The sequence below is a fragment of the Cetorhinus maximus genome, chromosome 10, assembly GCF_964194155.1.
Source record: "Cetorhinus maximus chromosome 10, sCetMax3.hap1.1, whole genome shotgun sequence".
Taxonomy (NCBI): Eukaryota; Metazoa; Chordata; class Chondrichthyes; order Lamniformes; family Cetorhinidae; genus Cetorhinus; species Cetorhinus maximus.
In genome coordinates this window covers 19,868,242-19,886,178 of record NC_135888.1, presented here as the reverse complement: position 1 = coordinate 19,886,178, position 17,937 = coordinate 19,868,242, and the positions used below count along the sequence as shown (strand labels likewise).

Below are 17,937 nucleotides of genomic sequence, written 5' to 3'. Positions count from 1 at the left end.
TTCAATTTTTCTCTGAGAGTACAGTATTAATTTATCTACCTGGGACTATATACATTGTCTTTCTGGGTACTCTATTTATCCACATAAGTGCATCTATTATTTTTCTATCTGGGTACAATATCCATTGAAGAAGGTACAATATCTATTGATTTATCTGTATGCTGTATCTATTTATTTGTCAGGGTAAAGTATATATTTATCTCTTTGAATATTGAATGTACTTACCAGTCTAGGAATTTATTTATTTATCTCTCTGGGAATGTATTCATTTATTTATCTGCATACTATTTATTTATCTATTTGGATATAATATCTATTAATCTATCTGGGTGCTGTATCTATTTATTTTACTGAGTACAGTACAGATTAATTTATCATCTTACAGAATCAGATTATCTCTCTGAGTATTTATCTACTTGCACACAGGATCGATGTACTAGCGGTATACATTGGCTGGGATTGTACGGCCCCATCATGATGAGGACGGGGCTAGAACATGCGGTGAGCCATTCGAAACTCCATTGACTTTGGCAGGACCATAAAATCCCATTGGCATAAAATTCTACCCAATATCTATTTATATAACTGGATGCAATAGCTATTTAAGTCACTGGATACTGTACCTATTTGTCTATCTGGATATAACGTCCATTTTAAACCACTGAGTATGGTATCTGGTTATTTATCTGGGTACAATATCTATTTATGTGAATGTCACTGAGGGTTGTGTCTGTTTATCTATCTAGGTATAGGGTCTATGAATTCATCTGTGCACTGATGATATTTCGCTATGTGCATACTGTATTTATTTATTTCTCTGGCTAATGTATCTATCTATCCGGGTATGGTATCTGTTGGTCTTTCTGAGTAAAATATCTGTTTATTTACCTGTATTTATCAGTTGGCTGGTGTATTAGGATGCTGTATCTATCAATTTATCTCTCTGGGTACATGATCTGTGTAACAATTAGGATACTGTATCTATTTATTGATTGGGATAAATATCTGTTTAACTATATGAGTATATTAAGTATCTAGCTATTTGTTTACTTAATTTATTTATCTATCTGGGTACTGTAGCTTTTTGCCTGCTAGGAAGGCAGCTATGTATCTATCTGGGCACTGTATCAGTTTATTTGTCTGGATAATATATCTATTTATCTATCTGGGAACTGTATCTATTTATCTATCAAGATACATTATACATTTATCTGTATGTGTACGGTGCCTATTTATCGCTTTAGGCACAGTATTTATTTATCTCTTGTGTCATTTATATATTGTCCTCTATTTGACTATGTATAATGAAATATCTCAGTAATATATCTTTATCTGTTGCGGTTCAGTAACCAGGCATCTCTCTTAGTGCAATATCTATTTAACTCTTAAGCTATTGTATTTATCTCACTGGGTACTGAGTCTATTTTTTCTAGGTACTTGTAACTCTTTATTTAACTGGTACATATATTTATTTATCTCTCTGATGTTGTATCCATTCAGCTATCTGGATACAATATGTATTTATCCATCTGCATTCTATGCCTACTTAAGTCACTTGTTATATAGGTATACTATCATTTAATCTCTCTGGGTGGAGTGCCCATTTATCTTGCTGGGAACTGTATCTCTCTGGGTAGTGCATCAATTTACTTCTCTAGCTACCATGACTAATTATCTCTCTGGCTACTCTGTCTATATTTATTCACCAATTGTTAAATTCCTCTTGCAACTTCTCAGCTAATGAAACAGTTGTGCTTGCATGCAGCATGACCTGTACAACATTTTGGTTTGGGTTGATAAGTGGCCAGGTAAGTGCCTGGTAATGACTGTCTCAAACAAAAGAGAGTCTAGCCATACTCCTTGACTTCCAATGGAACCATGATCACTTAATGCCCACCATCTAAATCCTGGAGGTCACCATTGACCAAAAACTTAACTAGATGGTGGCTACAAGAGACAGTCACAAGCTAGGTATTTTGCAGTGTGTAAATCACCTCATGATTTTTCATAGCCTGTCCACCACCTACAAGGCACAAGTCAGAGGTGTGATGGAGTATTCTCCACTTGTCTGGATGAGTGCAGCTCCAACAACACTCAAGAAGCTCGACACTGTCTAGGACAAAGCAGCCTGCTTGATTGGCAGCCCCTTCACCACCTCATGCATTCACTCTGTTCACTATGGGCACACCATGGCAACAGTGTATACCATGTACAAAATACGCAGCCAAAACTCACGAAGGCAACTTCAACAGCACCTTCTAAACCTGTGACCTCTACCACCAAAGACAAGGGCAGCAGATACATGAGAATACCATAACCTGGAAATTCCCCTCCAAGTTATACGCCATCCTGACTTGGAAATATATCGCTGTTCCTTAATTGTTACTGGGCCAATATACAGGAATGATCTACCTAACTGTATTGTGAGTGTATCTACCTATGGACATCAACAATTTGAAAAGATGGTTCATCACTGCCTGCTTAAGGGCAATTAGTGATGTCCACATTCCTATACCAGTGTACTGTATCTATTCATCTCTCTGGGTGCCATAACAATTTACCTATTGGACTGCAGTATCTATTTATCTTATAGAGTAGTGTATCTGTTTATCCATCTGGATACTGTATTTATCTCTTTATCTATTTATCTGTCTCTGTACACTATCGCTTTGTCTCTCTAATTTATATATTCATTTTGTCTACCTGGGTGTGGTATCTATCAGGGTTCTGTACATTTTTGTCTAACTGTGTATATTGCCTGTGGGCATCAATTATTTACAGTATATTTATTTTGCCAACTTTGCTTTGTAGACATTCTATGTATAGCATAATAAAAACACAAAGTGCTGGAAAAACTCAGCAGGTCTGGCAGCATCTGTGCAGAGAGAAACAGGAGTTAACACTTTGAGTCAAATTACTTCTTCAAAATTGCTTGGGAACAGTTCCAAAGAAGAGTCATTCAACTCAAAACGTTAACTCTGCTTCTTTCCACAGGTGCTACCAGACCTGCTGAGTTTTTCCAGCATTTTCTGTTTTGATTTCAGATTTCCAGCATCCGCAGCATTTTGCTTATATTTTATGTAGAGCTCCTGCTTCCAGTGCTGAGGGCAGGAACTAGCTCAGTATAGTCTTTATTTGTGTACAGGATTTACTGCACGCACTATATATTCATTGTATAAATGAATATAATACATAAAACATCAACAACAATTTATATTTATATAGCACCTTGAATGTAATAAAACCCAAGGCGCTTCACAGGAGCATTCTAAAACAAAATATGACTCTGAGCCACATCAGGAGATATTAGGTCAGAAGTTTGGTCAGATAGATAGGTTTTAAGGAGTGTGTTAAAGGAGGAAAGTGAGGTAGAGAGGCGGAGGGGGGTGGGGGGAATTCAAGAGCTCAGTGCCTAGGCAACTGAAGGCACAGCCACCTATGGCACAGCAATTATAATTAGGGGTGCACTTGAGGCCAGAATTAGTGGAGTGTGGGTAACTGAGAGGATTGTGGGACTGGAGGAGGTTACAGAGATGTGGATGGGTGAGGCTGTGGAGGGATTTGAAAACAAGGTTGAGAATTTTTAAATCAAGATATGGCTCGATTGGGAGCCAGTGTAGGTCAGCAAGCACAGGGATGATACCTGGATATTTGCCTATGCACAATCTCAAAGCATGTACTACACTGCTTTACACATTATATGCCTGGCTAACCCTACTAATAGAGAATAGATGTGCATGTGTGTCACTATATGGTCTGTTACTTTTTAAGTGGCGATCTATGTTAGTGCAGGAAATCAGATCCTGAGAACTTAGTTCTGTCACTGCAGCTTTGACTGATACGCGGGTAACCGTGGAAGTAAGATCACTCAGTCCTATTCCCATCCTGTAGTCGGAACGAGAGCCTAGATTCAGTTCTATTGAGACATTTTCTTCTTGGCTGTTGCAGGAGATTTGGTAGGAAATGCGCCGCTTGCCAGCAGGGGATCCCTCCTACCCAGGTGGTCCGCAGGGCTCAGGATTTCGTGTACCACCTGCAGTGTTTTGCCTGCATCGTTTGCAAACGCCAACTAGCCACGGGTGATGAATTTTACCTGATGGAAGACAGCAGACTGGTCTGTAAGGGAGACTACGAGGCAGCAAAGCAAAGAGGTGAGTTACACCCCTCCCCCTTCCCCAAAACATTTTTAAAACAGAGAACCATTACATTACTCCTTAACTTTCAAATACAATAACATTAAATGTGCAGATTTAATTTCTTGCTGTAATTGATAGGTCTGCAGTCAAATCACACTTAATTAACAGAAATTACTATTAACATGAAATTGCCCCTTGGTGGTACAGAACTTGATTATTGCTGAAAGAAGAGACGTCTAAGCTTTTCGTCTTGCGCTCATCAGGACACACGCAAGAATACCAATATAAGGGGGAAAACACCAATTTATACTGTATGTGAAGAGAATGCTGATTGGTTGGCAAGTGGCATTGCCATGGAGAATGCACCAGTTAATGGTGACTGACAGTTAACTGCCACGCAATGTTTGAAGTTTAAACCAAGCAGCTTGACTCTGATTGGCCAAGGCATTGCCCTGAGGAATGAGTCAGCAAATGGCTGTCATTTATTTTGTTTAGCTGAAACAGGCACAATCTATGTACATGTTCGTTCTGTCTGCAAAGAATAGGGCCCTGTGTATTAATATATGTAGCATCCAGTACATGCAAATGCGCCAAACTGTGAGCCCAACTGACAATTTTAAATTGGTTGTCAGCATAACTCTTAGCACACTGAGGATTATTCAGCAAATGTTGTCCAATCACGGAATCATGTCTACTGTTGGACACTGCGTTTTGAGTTTTGCAAGCACGGGCTGGTTGGGTAGGGTCTGTACCTTGCCCGTTGTGACTAGCGGCTGGGGCATGCTGTTTAATATTATCTGCCAGTCTTTGGGACGTAAGGCATCACACTGGCACTGAAAATTCACATACCACATTACTCATTTGTGTGATAGGCAAAATGTCTTTTTGGCTTGATGGCAGCATCCTGTTAGTGGTGAATACCACTCGTGTTGCTACTGCAGAGTAGCAGCATGAAACAGCTAGCTTCACCTGTTGCTCAAATTGTTGAGATACCTCTGAGGTAGACTGGGCACTTTCTGGGCTGAAAGTGAGGGTCTTAGGCCCATTCATGAGTTTACTTGATATACAGTGTGAAATGATCTGATCGGGGTAGCCATTATCCTGCAGGATGTCTTTGATGCCCCTATTTCAGCATCAAGCTTGTATGGTGAGCAAATGGCTCAGGCCCCATTTACAAAGTTGCTGATAAGACCAATTTTATTGCATGTGGAACCGTAAGAATTCCTGTATATTGACTAGCGAAGGTAGGCTTGTGTGGGCCGTGGTAGAGAATCCCCTGGCAGATTTCTCAACTAGCACGTCAAGGAAGGGGAGTTCATTTGACTGCTCCATTTCAAAGGTGAATTTGAGTGCAGGATCGAGCCCATTAAGACATGTAAGGATATTGTTACATGCAGCTGTGGGTTTAAATGTAGTAAATGTATCATCCAAATATCAGAAATATGCGAGGGGTAGAAGGTTAGGTGTCATTCCATTGAAGACACATTTCTCACGGAACCCAACAAAGACATTTGTGAAAGCTGGGCCTAGAAGGGATCCCATGACAACACCATCTGATTGGGCATACACGGTGTCATTAAAATGCTTGGCAATTAACTGTCAGTCACCATCAGTGGTGCATTCTCCATGGCAATGCCACTTGCCAACCAATTAGCACACTCTTCACATGCAGTGTAAATTGTTTTCCCCTATATTGGCATTCTTGCGAGTGTCCTGAGAAGTGCAAGACAAAAAGCTTTGACTTGTCTCTTTTTTCAACAATAACATGAAATTGACCAGTTATAGATGTAATTGAAGCAAGGATCTGGAGGATGAAGACTTGGGTCTGATGTTTTTACTTGTTTTTTAAATATTCCCTTTTAATCTAGAGTGTACTGATACAACACTGGTCCTTTTCTTTTCATTCTGTTATGACATAACGGAAGATGAGAAGTATATTAACTGTAGTAAGAGAGAGCAGTGTATACACACAGCGTGTTTATAAAGTCCTCACACAAATCTCAACTTTAATAACTTTGGATGTGCACTTGATAGAAACAATTGTGAACAGTATATGAAAGAATAATTTATATAGTTTTGAGGCAATTAAGTTCACATTTCTAGGTTTTAATATAACTGTCATCTTTTGCAATACATCATTCAGTCTGATTTCCAACTTGTTGAAAACACTCTTTGTGAAATAAAAAAACATATTAACATATAAAACATATGCATGTACACATAAACTCATTTTTACTCACAACGAGACATGTTCATAGACAGCCACACACTCAGAAAAACCCGCCAAGCACATTCTGATAGACACTTTCATCCAGTCACCCAAACAAACGCACAAAATGTTTATCCTCTTCCTGTAAGCCCACCCCAATCCCGTTCCATCTAGACTGTTGTGGTCCATTGCAGTTGATTGTTAAGCAGGCTCTGGAAGAAGCCAGTCTACCCCAGTTCATTGCGCACACTTTACTCTGATCATGGGATTGGCCTTTTCATTTACTTTCAGAAGCAGAAACCAACGCCAAGAGGCCACGAACCACGATCACTGCCAAGCAGTTGGAAACTCTGAAGAACGCCTATAACAACTCTCCGAAACCCGCTCGCCATGTCCGAGAACAGCTTTCCTCTGAGACTGGGCTGGACATGCGTGTGGTCCAGGTATGAAAACACTTGCTCTTTTTAAAACTCTTAACTGCTGGAAGTGTGAAAGGAGAGGAGAGAAAACGGAAAATACACAGGTCCACAAGGAGAGAGGCCAGTGGTGCTGGCCCCTGCTTAGAACTGATGTAGGGGACAAAGCACAAAGAGGCAGACATAGGCAAAATGGGCCGAATGGTCCTATGAATCTTATGAATTCATCTCCCGATGTGGTTTTATCCGACACCACATAACTAATAACAGCAACTGAATGAGCAGTGGAGCTGTGCGAGAAAGGTAAGAGTTACATTGCCGCTTTTAAACAGGCGTGAAATGATTTCCACTTTATGTTGATGAGTGAATAGGGAGAAACTGTTTCTATAGATAGCAGGGTCAGTAATAGGGGCACACAGATTGAAGATAATTAGCCAAAGAATCAGAGGGGAGATTCATTTAATGCAGGGAGCTGATATGCGATCTCTGAAAGGATGGTGCCTGCAGATTCAATAGTAACTTTTGCAAGAGAATTGGGTAAATACTTGGAGGAATTTTCTTTTCCCAGAACTATGTAGAAAGGTCAGGGGTGGGGTGGGATTGATTAATTGATAGCTCTACCAAAGAGCTGGCACAGGTATAATGGCCTAAATGGCCTCCTACTGTGCTGTTTCTTTCGATGATTCTATCTGTGTGTCTATGACCTGAGGGGAAAGACTTCCTGCTGTCTGCTTATCTAAATGAGTCCACCTGCCTGAGAAGGAAGTCCATTAACCAGGTTGGCAGCTTTCAGTGAACACTATGGAAATGGTAGAAAGGACAGCAGTGTTATTACACTAATGCTCAGCACATTCGAATCAAACTGCTCAATGCATTATAATTCATGGTGGGGTCCAGTGATTTATTTCAAATAGCAGGGAAGAAATTTGAAGTAAATGTGTTCAGTGTTCCATAACATCATGGGTGGTGAATGTCATTATGCTTACTCGGTTTCACATTGAATTTTGGGCAAAGAAGCAGACCACTCAGCCCAACTGCTCCTCGCTGGTGTTTATGCTCCAAAGGAGCTTCCACCCACCCTACTTCATCTGACCCTATCAGCATAAATACTTTTGGACATTGTGTGTCAGGTCAGGTTATAGTATGCAGGGTTAGGCAATTGCATTTGCAGTATCTGTCAAGAGATGTTAGGAATAACATCAGACACAATAGCAACAACTTATATTTATATAGCGCCTTTAAAGTAGTAGGGTGTCCCAAGGCATGTCATAGGAGCATAATCAGACAAAATCTGACACTGAGCCAAAGAAGGAGATGTATTAGGATAGGCGACCAAAAGCTTGGTCAAAGAGGTATGTTTTAAACAGGGTCTAAAATGGAGAAGAATTAGAGAGAATTAGGAAAGGAATTCCAGAGCCTAGGGCCACCAGTGTTGGAGCAAAGAGACTGAGAGGTATACAATATGTACAGAAATGGTGTTGATGTATTGATTTCAAAAATGTTTATTGGTGTTACAGTGGTAATTAGATGATAATGATTTGCCTATAACATTACAAGTGTGACCATTGCCTTTGTTCCTTGCTTATGGTCCCATTGGGCCTGGTTGTCTCATTAGTGTCCAGTTAATGGACAGATTAGATTTCCCATTATCCAAGCTCACTGGGATATCCATCTGATCAGATTCTAGGGATGAAAGACTAGAGGACATAGGTACAAATGGTAAAGGAAAGGTTGCAGTTACCCTTTGAAAATAATTCCTAATGTGATGCCAATTGATGCAGGAACTGTGGAATTATCCAAAATGCAATGGAGCAAATCCTTGCAACATGCCTTGATTGAAACAGGTAAGATCCTGAGGGGTCTTGACAGGGTCAATGTAGAGAGGATGTTTCCTCTTGTGGGAGAATCTAGAACTAGGGGCCACTGTTTAAAAATAAGGGGTTGCCCATATAGGACAGAGATGGGAATTTATTTCTCTGAGGGTTGAGAGTCTTTGGAATTCTCTTCCTCAAAAGGCAGTGGAAGCAGAGTCTTTGAATATCTTTAAGGCAGAGGTAAGTAGAATCTTGATAAGAAAGGGGGTGAAAGGCTATCGGGGGTAGATGGGAATGTGGAGTTGAAGTTACAATCAGATCAGCCATGATCTTATTGAATGGTGGAGCAGGCTTGAAGGGCCGATTCCTGATCCTAACTCGTTTGTTCGTATGTAACATAGATTTGAATTTGCAGATTTTAGGGCATGTGCTGACTCCACATTGCTGTCTTGGCCCTTCTGCTCAAAGCTACATTGTATTACTGCTGTCATGACCTTGGGCTATGTGGCTGGTGCTCAGATCATGGGGTTAGCCTGTGGAGAGATACTTTTCCTTGGCAAGTGCAGGGGTGTCTGGGGATCACAAAGTTACCAGATATTGTAAAGTGCCTACATAGAACAGAAACAGGCCATTCACCAGGTCCATGCCAGTACTTATGTTCCACAGGAACTTCCTCCCACCCTTCATCATCCAACCCCATCAACGTAACCTTCTATTCCTTTCTCTCTCATGTGTTTATCTAGCTTTCCCTTCAATGTGCCGATGTTATTTTCCTCACCTACTCCTTGTGCTAGTTCCACATTTTATCCACTCTCTGGTAAAGAAATTTCTCCTGAATTTCCTATTGGATTTATTTGTGACTATATCCCCTAGTTCTAGTCTCACCTGCAAATAGAAACATGCTCTCTACATCCACCAGATTAAATAATCTTTTCATAATCTTAAAGACCTTAAACAGGTCACCCCCTCAGGATGTCCCTGAGACTGTATGTTGCCTATGGAAAGAAGCCAGCACAATGGGATCAATGTCCCTTCTGCTCATCAAGTGTTTTTTTGGTGAATTACCCAGTTCTGAAAATAGCATCTATAAATAAGTGCTTAGTTACAGTGACTGCTCACTGAAGGTCATCAATGCAATCAGGCTCAAAACGCACTGCACACAAGCTGCTAATGGCATCACATTCAAAGAGCTGCACCGTTCTGATGATTCGGCATGAATAATAGCCAATAGTAAGAAAGAAACCCTATTTCTTATGAATGGCAAGTAATTGAACACCTTGCATACTGATTAAATGGGTTAAGACTTTCACTTGTTTTTTTGTAGTTAGTCACAGCTCAAGGTGTCTCTAGGCTTCCTGTTTGAAAATAAAACTTCTACTCGGAGTGAAAGGAATAAGATGAAGCTTCATTACATTTGTTGCCAATCTGATAGCAAGGGACCATTTCGAGGAATATTGGTGTGTAGAGAAAATGGTTTTCTCTTAGGCTGCAAGTTTCATAATGGGGAGAAACTGCTGTTGAGCCAATACTACTGTAATGCTGACAATCCAAAGGAAGAATTATACTTTAGCTTTAGAGTAAAGGGATTTCCGCTATACTGGGACATGAACACTGCTCTGAAGAAGGGTCATACAGATTTGAAACGTTAGCTGTTTTTCTCTCCACAGACGCTGTCAAACCTGCTGAGTTTTCCCAGCATTTTCTGTTTTTCCTTCTCACTGCAATGTAATACTGGCTTCAGAGAGGTGCTGGGAGAGAAGGCAAATAATATTTTGAAAACAACAAAGTGCTGTTGACTTTGTTCTCCTGGCACCATGCTCATGCTTGAAGCACTATACGTGCCCACTGCTGTCTGAGAAACCTGCCAAGCCCAGTGCCAATGAATAGTATATCTGGTCCGTTTTTCCACCATTCTGTTTACATAGATATGCTATGAAGAACTGGTGTTTACTTAGCCACATGGGTTCAGCAATGGTACAAATGTTACAAAATTTGAGAAACTCGTTTTCAACCGGGTTTGAAACCAGGTTAACTTGGTTTGATGCCACTTGGATTATAACTCCAGTCTAGTTTAGAAAGTATACACCAATGTCTTAGATACCCTGAGTGTTCTGTAAACCCATTTGAAGTTGACTTAGATGTTTAGAGAGTGTGAAAAGTCCAACTTCTGCTGTCGAAACATTTCAAATTGAACACAGAACTCCTTTGGATAGGGGAACTGCATTTCAAGCTAAGTAGCATAAATGAGGTAGTGGCTGGTTGGAACCCATACTGCATCTAATGATATATTAAAAATGCTCATCTTTTACAGACATTTCAAGGTGAATTATGCTGCAGTTCCTGTCTCAATGTGATGCTACTTTGTGGAGTACAAGATCACTGATCTGAGTGTAATCTTGATTACCTTGACACCAGTTTTGGGTTTCACAGCATTTGTGTTACACCTGCAAAACCATTACTATGAACTTTTTTTTAATTGTTTCTTTACTAAGATTAAAGTTTCACTGGTATTCTGACCTCAAGGAACTTGAGCACAGTCATGCACAACTGGTGGCATAACTCGATGATCTAAGTTCTGCACAATGCCAAACTGGTAGTACAATGTAATTTTTGCCACATTCACATCTAAACACTATGCAAAAGGTTGAAAATTAAGGGCCTCAGTATCATCCCCAACAATAGGAGCAAGACCTGCAGAAGGTTATTTGGATAATTATCTAACTTCCATGGGCATCTTCACATTGAACTATATACCTTGTCGTTTTACAAACGTATACAGATCTTAAATTTTTGCCCGCAAGGTGTGGGTGATACTGGCAATGTCACAATTGCAGCTCATTCCTAATTGCCTTGAGAAGGTGATGGTTGCCCTTCTCCTTGAAGTGAACACCAGGATATTTACCCAACAGCGGTTAAGAAACCGTGATAAGTCTGCCAGCATGGTGTGTGACTTGGAGAGGAACTTGCTAATATACACGCTATCAATCCACTCAGCCAGGCACCTTTGCAAAGAAGATGCAATTAAAAATAATGAAAAAAACATGGGCAAAAATTATTTTGAAAGCAGCAAAGCACTGCTGAGTTTGCCCTGCTTGTGAAATTCCTGGCACCATATGCCTAAGCTTAAAGCACTATTCATGCTCACTGTTGCCTGAGAAACTGACACAAACAGTGCCAGTAAGCAGTGTATCATGCCCTATCTTCCTTCAATCCATTTAGATAGATACACTGCCAAGAATTTGCACTTACCTAAGCACATGGGGTTACTAATGATATAAAGGCCTGCAAGGATCTACTTGAATGGTGGAACAGGCTCGAAGGGATGAATGACCTACTCCTGTTGCTGAGTTGCTAATGAAACTTGAGATACCAGTTCTCAGTCGATATGAACAAGTTGATTGCTTTGATGCAGGTCTGATGCTGCTGTGGGTCTCCTGTATTGCTACTTTGGTGGGCAACATTTGATTGTAGACGAATGCAGTTTGGTGAGAGAGGATGAAGGTTTCTTTGGCGTAGGACATTATCTGTTCATTCAGAATAAAGAGGTTTAAGATGATGATGCTCAGGATGATTCTTACCCCATGGTGTGATCCATCACACTGCACTGTGAGGTGATAGGACAGCTGTTTGCATTCCCCACACTGGAAAATCCTCCATTTCTGCTGATAAGTCAGGAGAAGCAAAGCATATTGAGAATGTTGTTAAGCTTTTAAATATGAGGCGGTGTGATGTCTGATATTGCCAGAGCATGGATTTCCCTCAAGCTGCTGACTACAGTTGAAAGTAGCAACTTGCATTTATACTGTGCCTTTCATGAGGTCAGGCCGTCCCGAAGCACTTCTTAAATAATGAAATACTTTCAAAGTGTAGTCACAGTAAGAAACGCAGCAGCCAATTTGCACACAGCAAGGTCCCACATACAGAAATGTGATAATAACCAGATAGTGTGTTTTAGTGATATTGGTTGAGGGATAAATATTGACCAGGAGACTGAGCAGAACTCCCTCACTCTTCAAAGTATTCCACCTGGGAGAGCAGATCGGGCCTTGAATTAACATCTCATCTGAAAGACAGCACCTTCGACAGTGCAACACTCCCTTCGTACTGCACTGGACTGCGAACCTAGATTATGCCCTTGAGTGTCTGGAGTAGGACAAATTCTGACCCAGATGCATGAGTGCTATTACATGAACCAGAGCTGCCTAATTACTTTTGTTTAGGTGGGTGCATTCAAGGTGACCTTGAGGCTTATTCCCACACCAGTTGTACTATTGATCCAGATAACAATGAATTTTAAAGTGTGATACTGGCTTTTGTATTTTATACAATGGAACAGGCACCATGCACCACTGTTTGGTGGTTCAAAATGATTGACATCGAGGTTATAAATACACCTTTGCTTTTGTCTTCATTAGGTTTGGTTTCAGAATCGACGAGCAAAGGAGAAACGCTTGAAAAAAGACGCTGGGAGGCAAAGATGGGGCCAATATTTCAGGAACATCAAGCGATCTAGAGCAAGCTCCAAATCAGATAAGGACAGCACCCAAGACGATGGGGTGGCCAGTGATGCCGAAGTGTCCTTCACAGGTTGGTATCTGATAGTCATGGTGAGTTGGAGCTGAGTTTTAATTGCTCCAGACAATGAATGAATCCAATAACTAACACCTTTGGGCTGTCATTCTAACAACAGCATCTCCAATATGTGGAGAGACTGGAGAAACTGGGATTGTTCCAGTTTGAACAGAGAAGGTCAATGGAGATTTAATACAGGTGTTCAAGACTTTGAGGGGTTTTTATGGAATGAATAAGGAGAGGTTGTTTCCATTTCTGATTGAAACTTACAGAATACTGAAAGGCCTGAATAGAGTGGACATGGGGAAGATGTTTCCATTAATAGGAGAGAGTAGGACCCGAGGGCACAGCCTCAGAGTAAAGGGAAGACCTTTTAGAACAGAGATGAGGAGAAACTTCTTTAGCCAAAGAGTGGTGAATCTATGGAATTCATTGCCACAGAAGGCTGTGGAGGCCAGGTCATTGTGTATCTTTAAGACCGAGATAGATAGGTTCTTGATTGGTAAGGGAATCAAAGGTTACGGGGAGAAGGCGGGAGAATGGGGTTGAGAAACTTATCAGCCATGATTGAATGGTGGAGCAGACTCGATGGGCCGAATGGCCTAATTTCTGCTCCTATGTCTTATGGTCTTATGGTTTCCACTGGAAGGGGGGTTGGTAACCAGAGGACACAGATTTAAGGCAATTGAAAAAAGAACCAGAAAGGAGATTAGAATTTTTTCATTATGCAGTGAGCTGTTAGCAAATGCAAAACATTGATGGAAGCAGATTCAATAGTAAGTTGCAAAAGGGACTTATATATATATTTGAAAAGGGAAGATTTGCACGGCTATAGTGAAAGACAGTTGTGGAAGGGTGGAACCAATTTGATAGCCCTTTCAAAGAGCTGGTTCGGGCACCATGAGGTGAATGGCCTCCTAAATTACTCCCAAATGGGCAATAAAAGGATGGAAAATCTAACAAAAGAAAGAGCATTGGTAGAAATTTGCATCTCTGAAAAACACCCTGAATGGCTTCACATGCAATGAATTCCTGAGCGGTGGGTGGGAGGGTGGGTTGGGGGGTGGGAGGTGGGTGAGTTCTGCGAGTAAACAGGATACTGAGCAGGGCAATGCTGGAAATGCACAACAGAGGACGGCTCATAGCTGGAACATTGCCTTGCCTCTCCTTTCAAAAGCTATCCTTATTCTTTAAAGTGCCCAAGTTTTTTTTTTCGGGTGTCACTAGCTAGGCCAGCAATTATTGCCCATCCCTAATTGCCCTTGAGAAGGTGGTGGTGAGCTGCCTTCTTGAACCGCTGCAGTCCATGTGGTGTAGATACACCCACAATGCTGTTAGGGAGGGAGTTTCAGGATTTTGACTCAACGACAGTGAAGGAATGGCGATATATTTCCAAATCAGGATGGTGTGTGGCTTGGAGGGGAACTTGCAGCTGGTGGTGTTCCCATGTGTGTGTTGCCCTTGCCCTTCAAGGTGGTAGAGGTCGCGGAGTTGGAAATACTTCCCCTTTGAAAGTACAAGGGACACTGTCACTTTAAATTGAAATTACTCATCACACAGTGCCAAAAAACAGCCTTAACAGTAGTTCAATTGTGAGAAATATTTAGCATTGTTTGTGCTGATCTTTTAGATTAGTGCACAATATTTTAGGAATAATTTCATGCTGAAAATGTCATGTGATGATATTGGGTATCAGATGTCTATCTGGAAATAAAAGCAAAGTACTGGGGATGCTGGTAACCCGAGATAAAAACAGAAAATGCTGGAAATGGCAGCATCTGTGAAGAAAGGAACAGAGTTAATGTTTCAGGTTGATGAACTTTTATCAGTTCTGATGAAAGATGACTTTCTGGAGTGGGTTAGAATGGAGATTTACCTCAGTTGAGTGTTTTTCTCAATGTATTGTTGTACAGTTTTACTGGGAGCTGATGTGCTGGGATCACTGCTTCTGCCTTGTCCCATATGACGTGCTTGGTCAGTTTTGCTGGAGCATCAGAAGGTGCATGGGTGGGTGTGGATCTCCAGCGGGGAGCTTATAGACCAGTGCTTGTTGGAGCCCCCCAGGCAGAAAGCATCATCAAAGATGCATTCGGGCATGTGGTTCACAAGGAGATTAGGATTCTTCTGGCTTTTGTCAATATCTGGTGTCTGGGTGAACTTGCTGCCTCCCACAAGTAACTCTCTTCCTTGGCTTGTTGGATTTTAATGTGTATTTGTTGTTCTTACATATAGATGAACATTCAATGTCAGACATGGGCCATCCGAATGGGATGTACAGAAGCATGAATGACACCTCTCCAGGCCTGGGCAGACAGACTGCGAGCAATGGAGGCTTCTCAATCGATGGTGTGCTCTCCCAGGACCAATACCACGACCTGAGATCCAACAGTCCTTACGGTATCCCTCAGTCACCAGCTTCTCTGCAAGCCATCCCGTCTCATCCGCCCCTTATGTCCAGCCTCGTGTACCAGGACACTGGCTTGGGGATCCTGGCTCAAGGAGGAGGACAAGGTATGAGCCAGGCCATGCGTGTCTTAGGAGCAAACGGACCCAGTTCGGATCTCTCGACAGACAGCAGCGGAGGATATCCCGATTTCCCGGCCAGTCCTGCATCCTGGTTGGACGAGGTGGAACACGCACAATTTTAACACACACACCCCTGCACACACACACACACACTCTCTCTCTTTCTCCTTACACACACACACACACACACACACACTCTCTCTCTTTTTCTCCTTACACACACACGCACACTCTCTCCCTCTCTCTTCTTAAACACACACACACATACACACAGACACACACACCCTACACACACACCCACCCTACACACAAACACACCCCCTACATACACACACACACCCCCTACACACCCTACACACACACACCCTACTCACACACAAACACACACACGCACCCTACACACACAAACACACACACACTCTCACACACAAATACGCACACACACCCCGTACATACACAAACACACACCCTACACACACAAACACACACACACTCTCACACACAAATACGCACACACACCCCGTACATACACACACACCCACCCTACACACAAACACACCCCCTACATACACACACACCCCCTACACACCCTACACACACACACCCTACTCACACACAAACACACACACGCACCCTACACACACAAACACACACACACTCTCACACACAAATACGCACACACACCCTACACACACACACAAACACACACCCTACACACACAAACACACACACACTGTCACACACAAATACGCACACACACCCCCTACATACACAAACACACACACACTCTATATACACACACACACATCCCCTACACACACAAACACACACACACACCCTACACACACACACACATCCCCTTCACACACACACCCTACACACAAAGACAAAAACACACACACACACACACACCCCCCATCTTAAAATCAGTCCCTTTCCGTCCACCAGGGGAAAATGAAACAATTAGGCATCAGCCAGGAACTCAGAAGTCCAGGACTGTACCTTTATCAACAAAGAAAACTTTATGAATGTCCCTTAGTAACACGATCATTGCAACTTTCGCCCCACTTTTGCTTTTTTAAAAAAAAATGTTTCTGTGTGGCAACGTGTTGAACTTTTATGGAAGATTTTAACAGACGCTGTTCAATATGAAATAAGAACAGAAAATGCTTGAAATACTCAGCAGGCCAGGCAGCACCTGTGAAGAGAGAAACAGAGTTAACGTTTCAGGTCGATGATTTTTGTCAGAACACGTGTTACTTATTATTTTGCTGTTAAGTTGCCAAGCAACACACATTGCAACCGAGGTGACCCCCTCCCGTCTTACGCTGTGCGTGTGTGTATGAATCTTAAAGTCCATAGTTACTTGGAGCCTGTGATCATGTTGTACACTTCAACGCATCACAGTGATGGAACTCTTAGCATTAATTATACGAATGAATGTGATTATTTAAGAAAATGTCTCTGAACAGTTACTGAACAGAACAGCACGGTGTATTGGGAAACTCTCTGAATGTTAAAACGCCTGATATAGTCCATAATCTATCATATATATTTTCACTCTCTTTAGTAGCCTCGAAGTTACTGTTGGCATATTATCGGTGGCAGGGTGATGGTTAATGGGTACAATAATCCAGGAAGTATATATTGTATAAGTAAGTCATCCCTGTTTGTGGGATCTTGCTGTGCGCACATCAGCTGCCACGTTTCCCTACATTACAACAATGACTACGCTTCAAAAGCCCCTGTTTGGCTCTAAAGTGCCCGGGGACATCCCGAGGCTGTGAGTGGCACTATATAAATGCAAGCTCTTTCTTTTGCCCAGCTCAGTGCCTGCCCTGAGACAGGAGGGGGTGGTGCACTGTGCAAATGTGTTAATCGTGGCCAACAGTAATTTCTAAGCTTGTGTCATTTTTTTTTTTTGGAGTGATGTTTATTTACCAATTGCACTTTGCAATGTCTGTTTGTTGCCAAATATCCATTCTCCACCCCCTCCATTTCCCTCGCCCCACCCTCCCCTCACCCCCACCCCACCGGCTGGGAAGGAAAACGACCTGTATTTCTGTAAAGTGTATTTTTATTGTGGATAAAGGAAAGCGGTCTCTTTAGTGGTATTTTTAGGATCAAAAATAGTGTTGCGATTTTAGAGAAAAAAATACTTTAAAAAAATGCAAAAAAAAAAGGGTGGACTCATTTCTTCTTTGAACCTCACTACTTGACTTTCTGGGTTTCTCAGTAGTTGATACAGCATTTTGTCAGCGAAA

The 17,937-nt window shown here is 41.7% G+C and overlaps 1 protein-coding gene across 1 annotated transcript in view; it reads left to right on the top strand.

Annotated features, from left to right (window-relative positions):
* The window catches only part of lhx3 (LIM homeobox 3), a 41,721-nt gene extending 25,926 nt beyond the window's left edge, over positions 1–15,795 (top strand). The window contains exons 3-6 of the mRNA XM_078549640.1: positions 3,949–4,151; positions 6,637–6,788; positions 12,991–13,162; positions 15,380–15,795. Of these exons, the coding sequence (XP_078405766.1) occupies positions 3,949–4,151; positions 6,637–6,788; positions 12,991–13,162; positions 15,380–15,795 (943 nt within the window). The remainder of the gene's footprint in view (positions 1–3,948; positions 4,152–6,636; positions 6,789–12,990; positions 13,163–15,379) is intronic.
* The last annotated feature ends 2,142 nt before the right edge of the window (positions 15,796–17,937 follow it).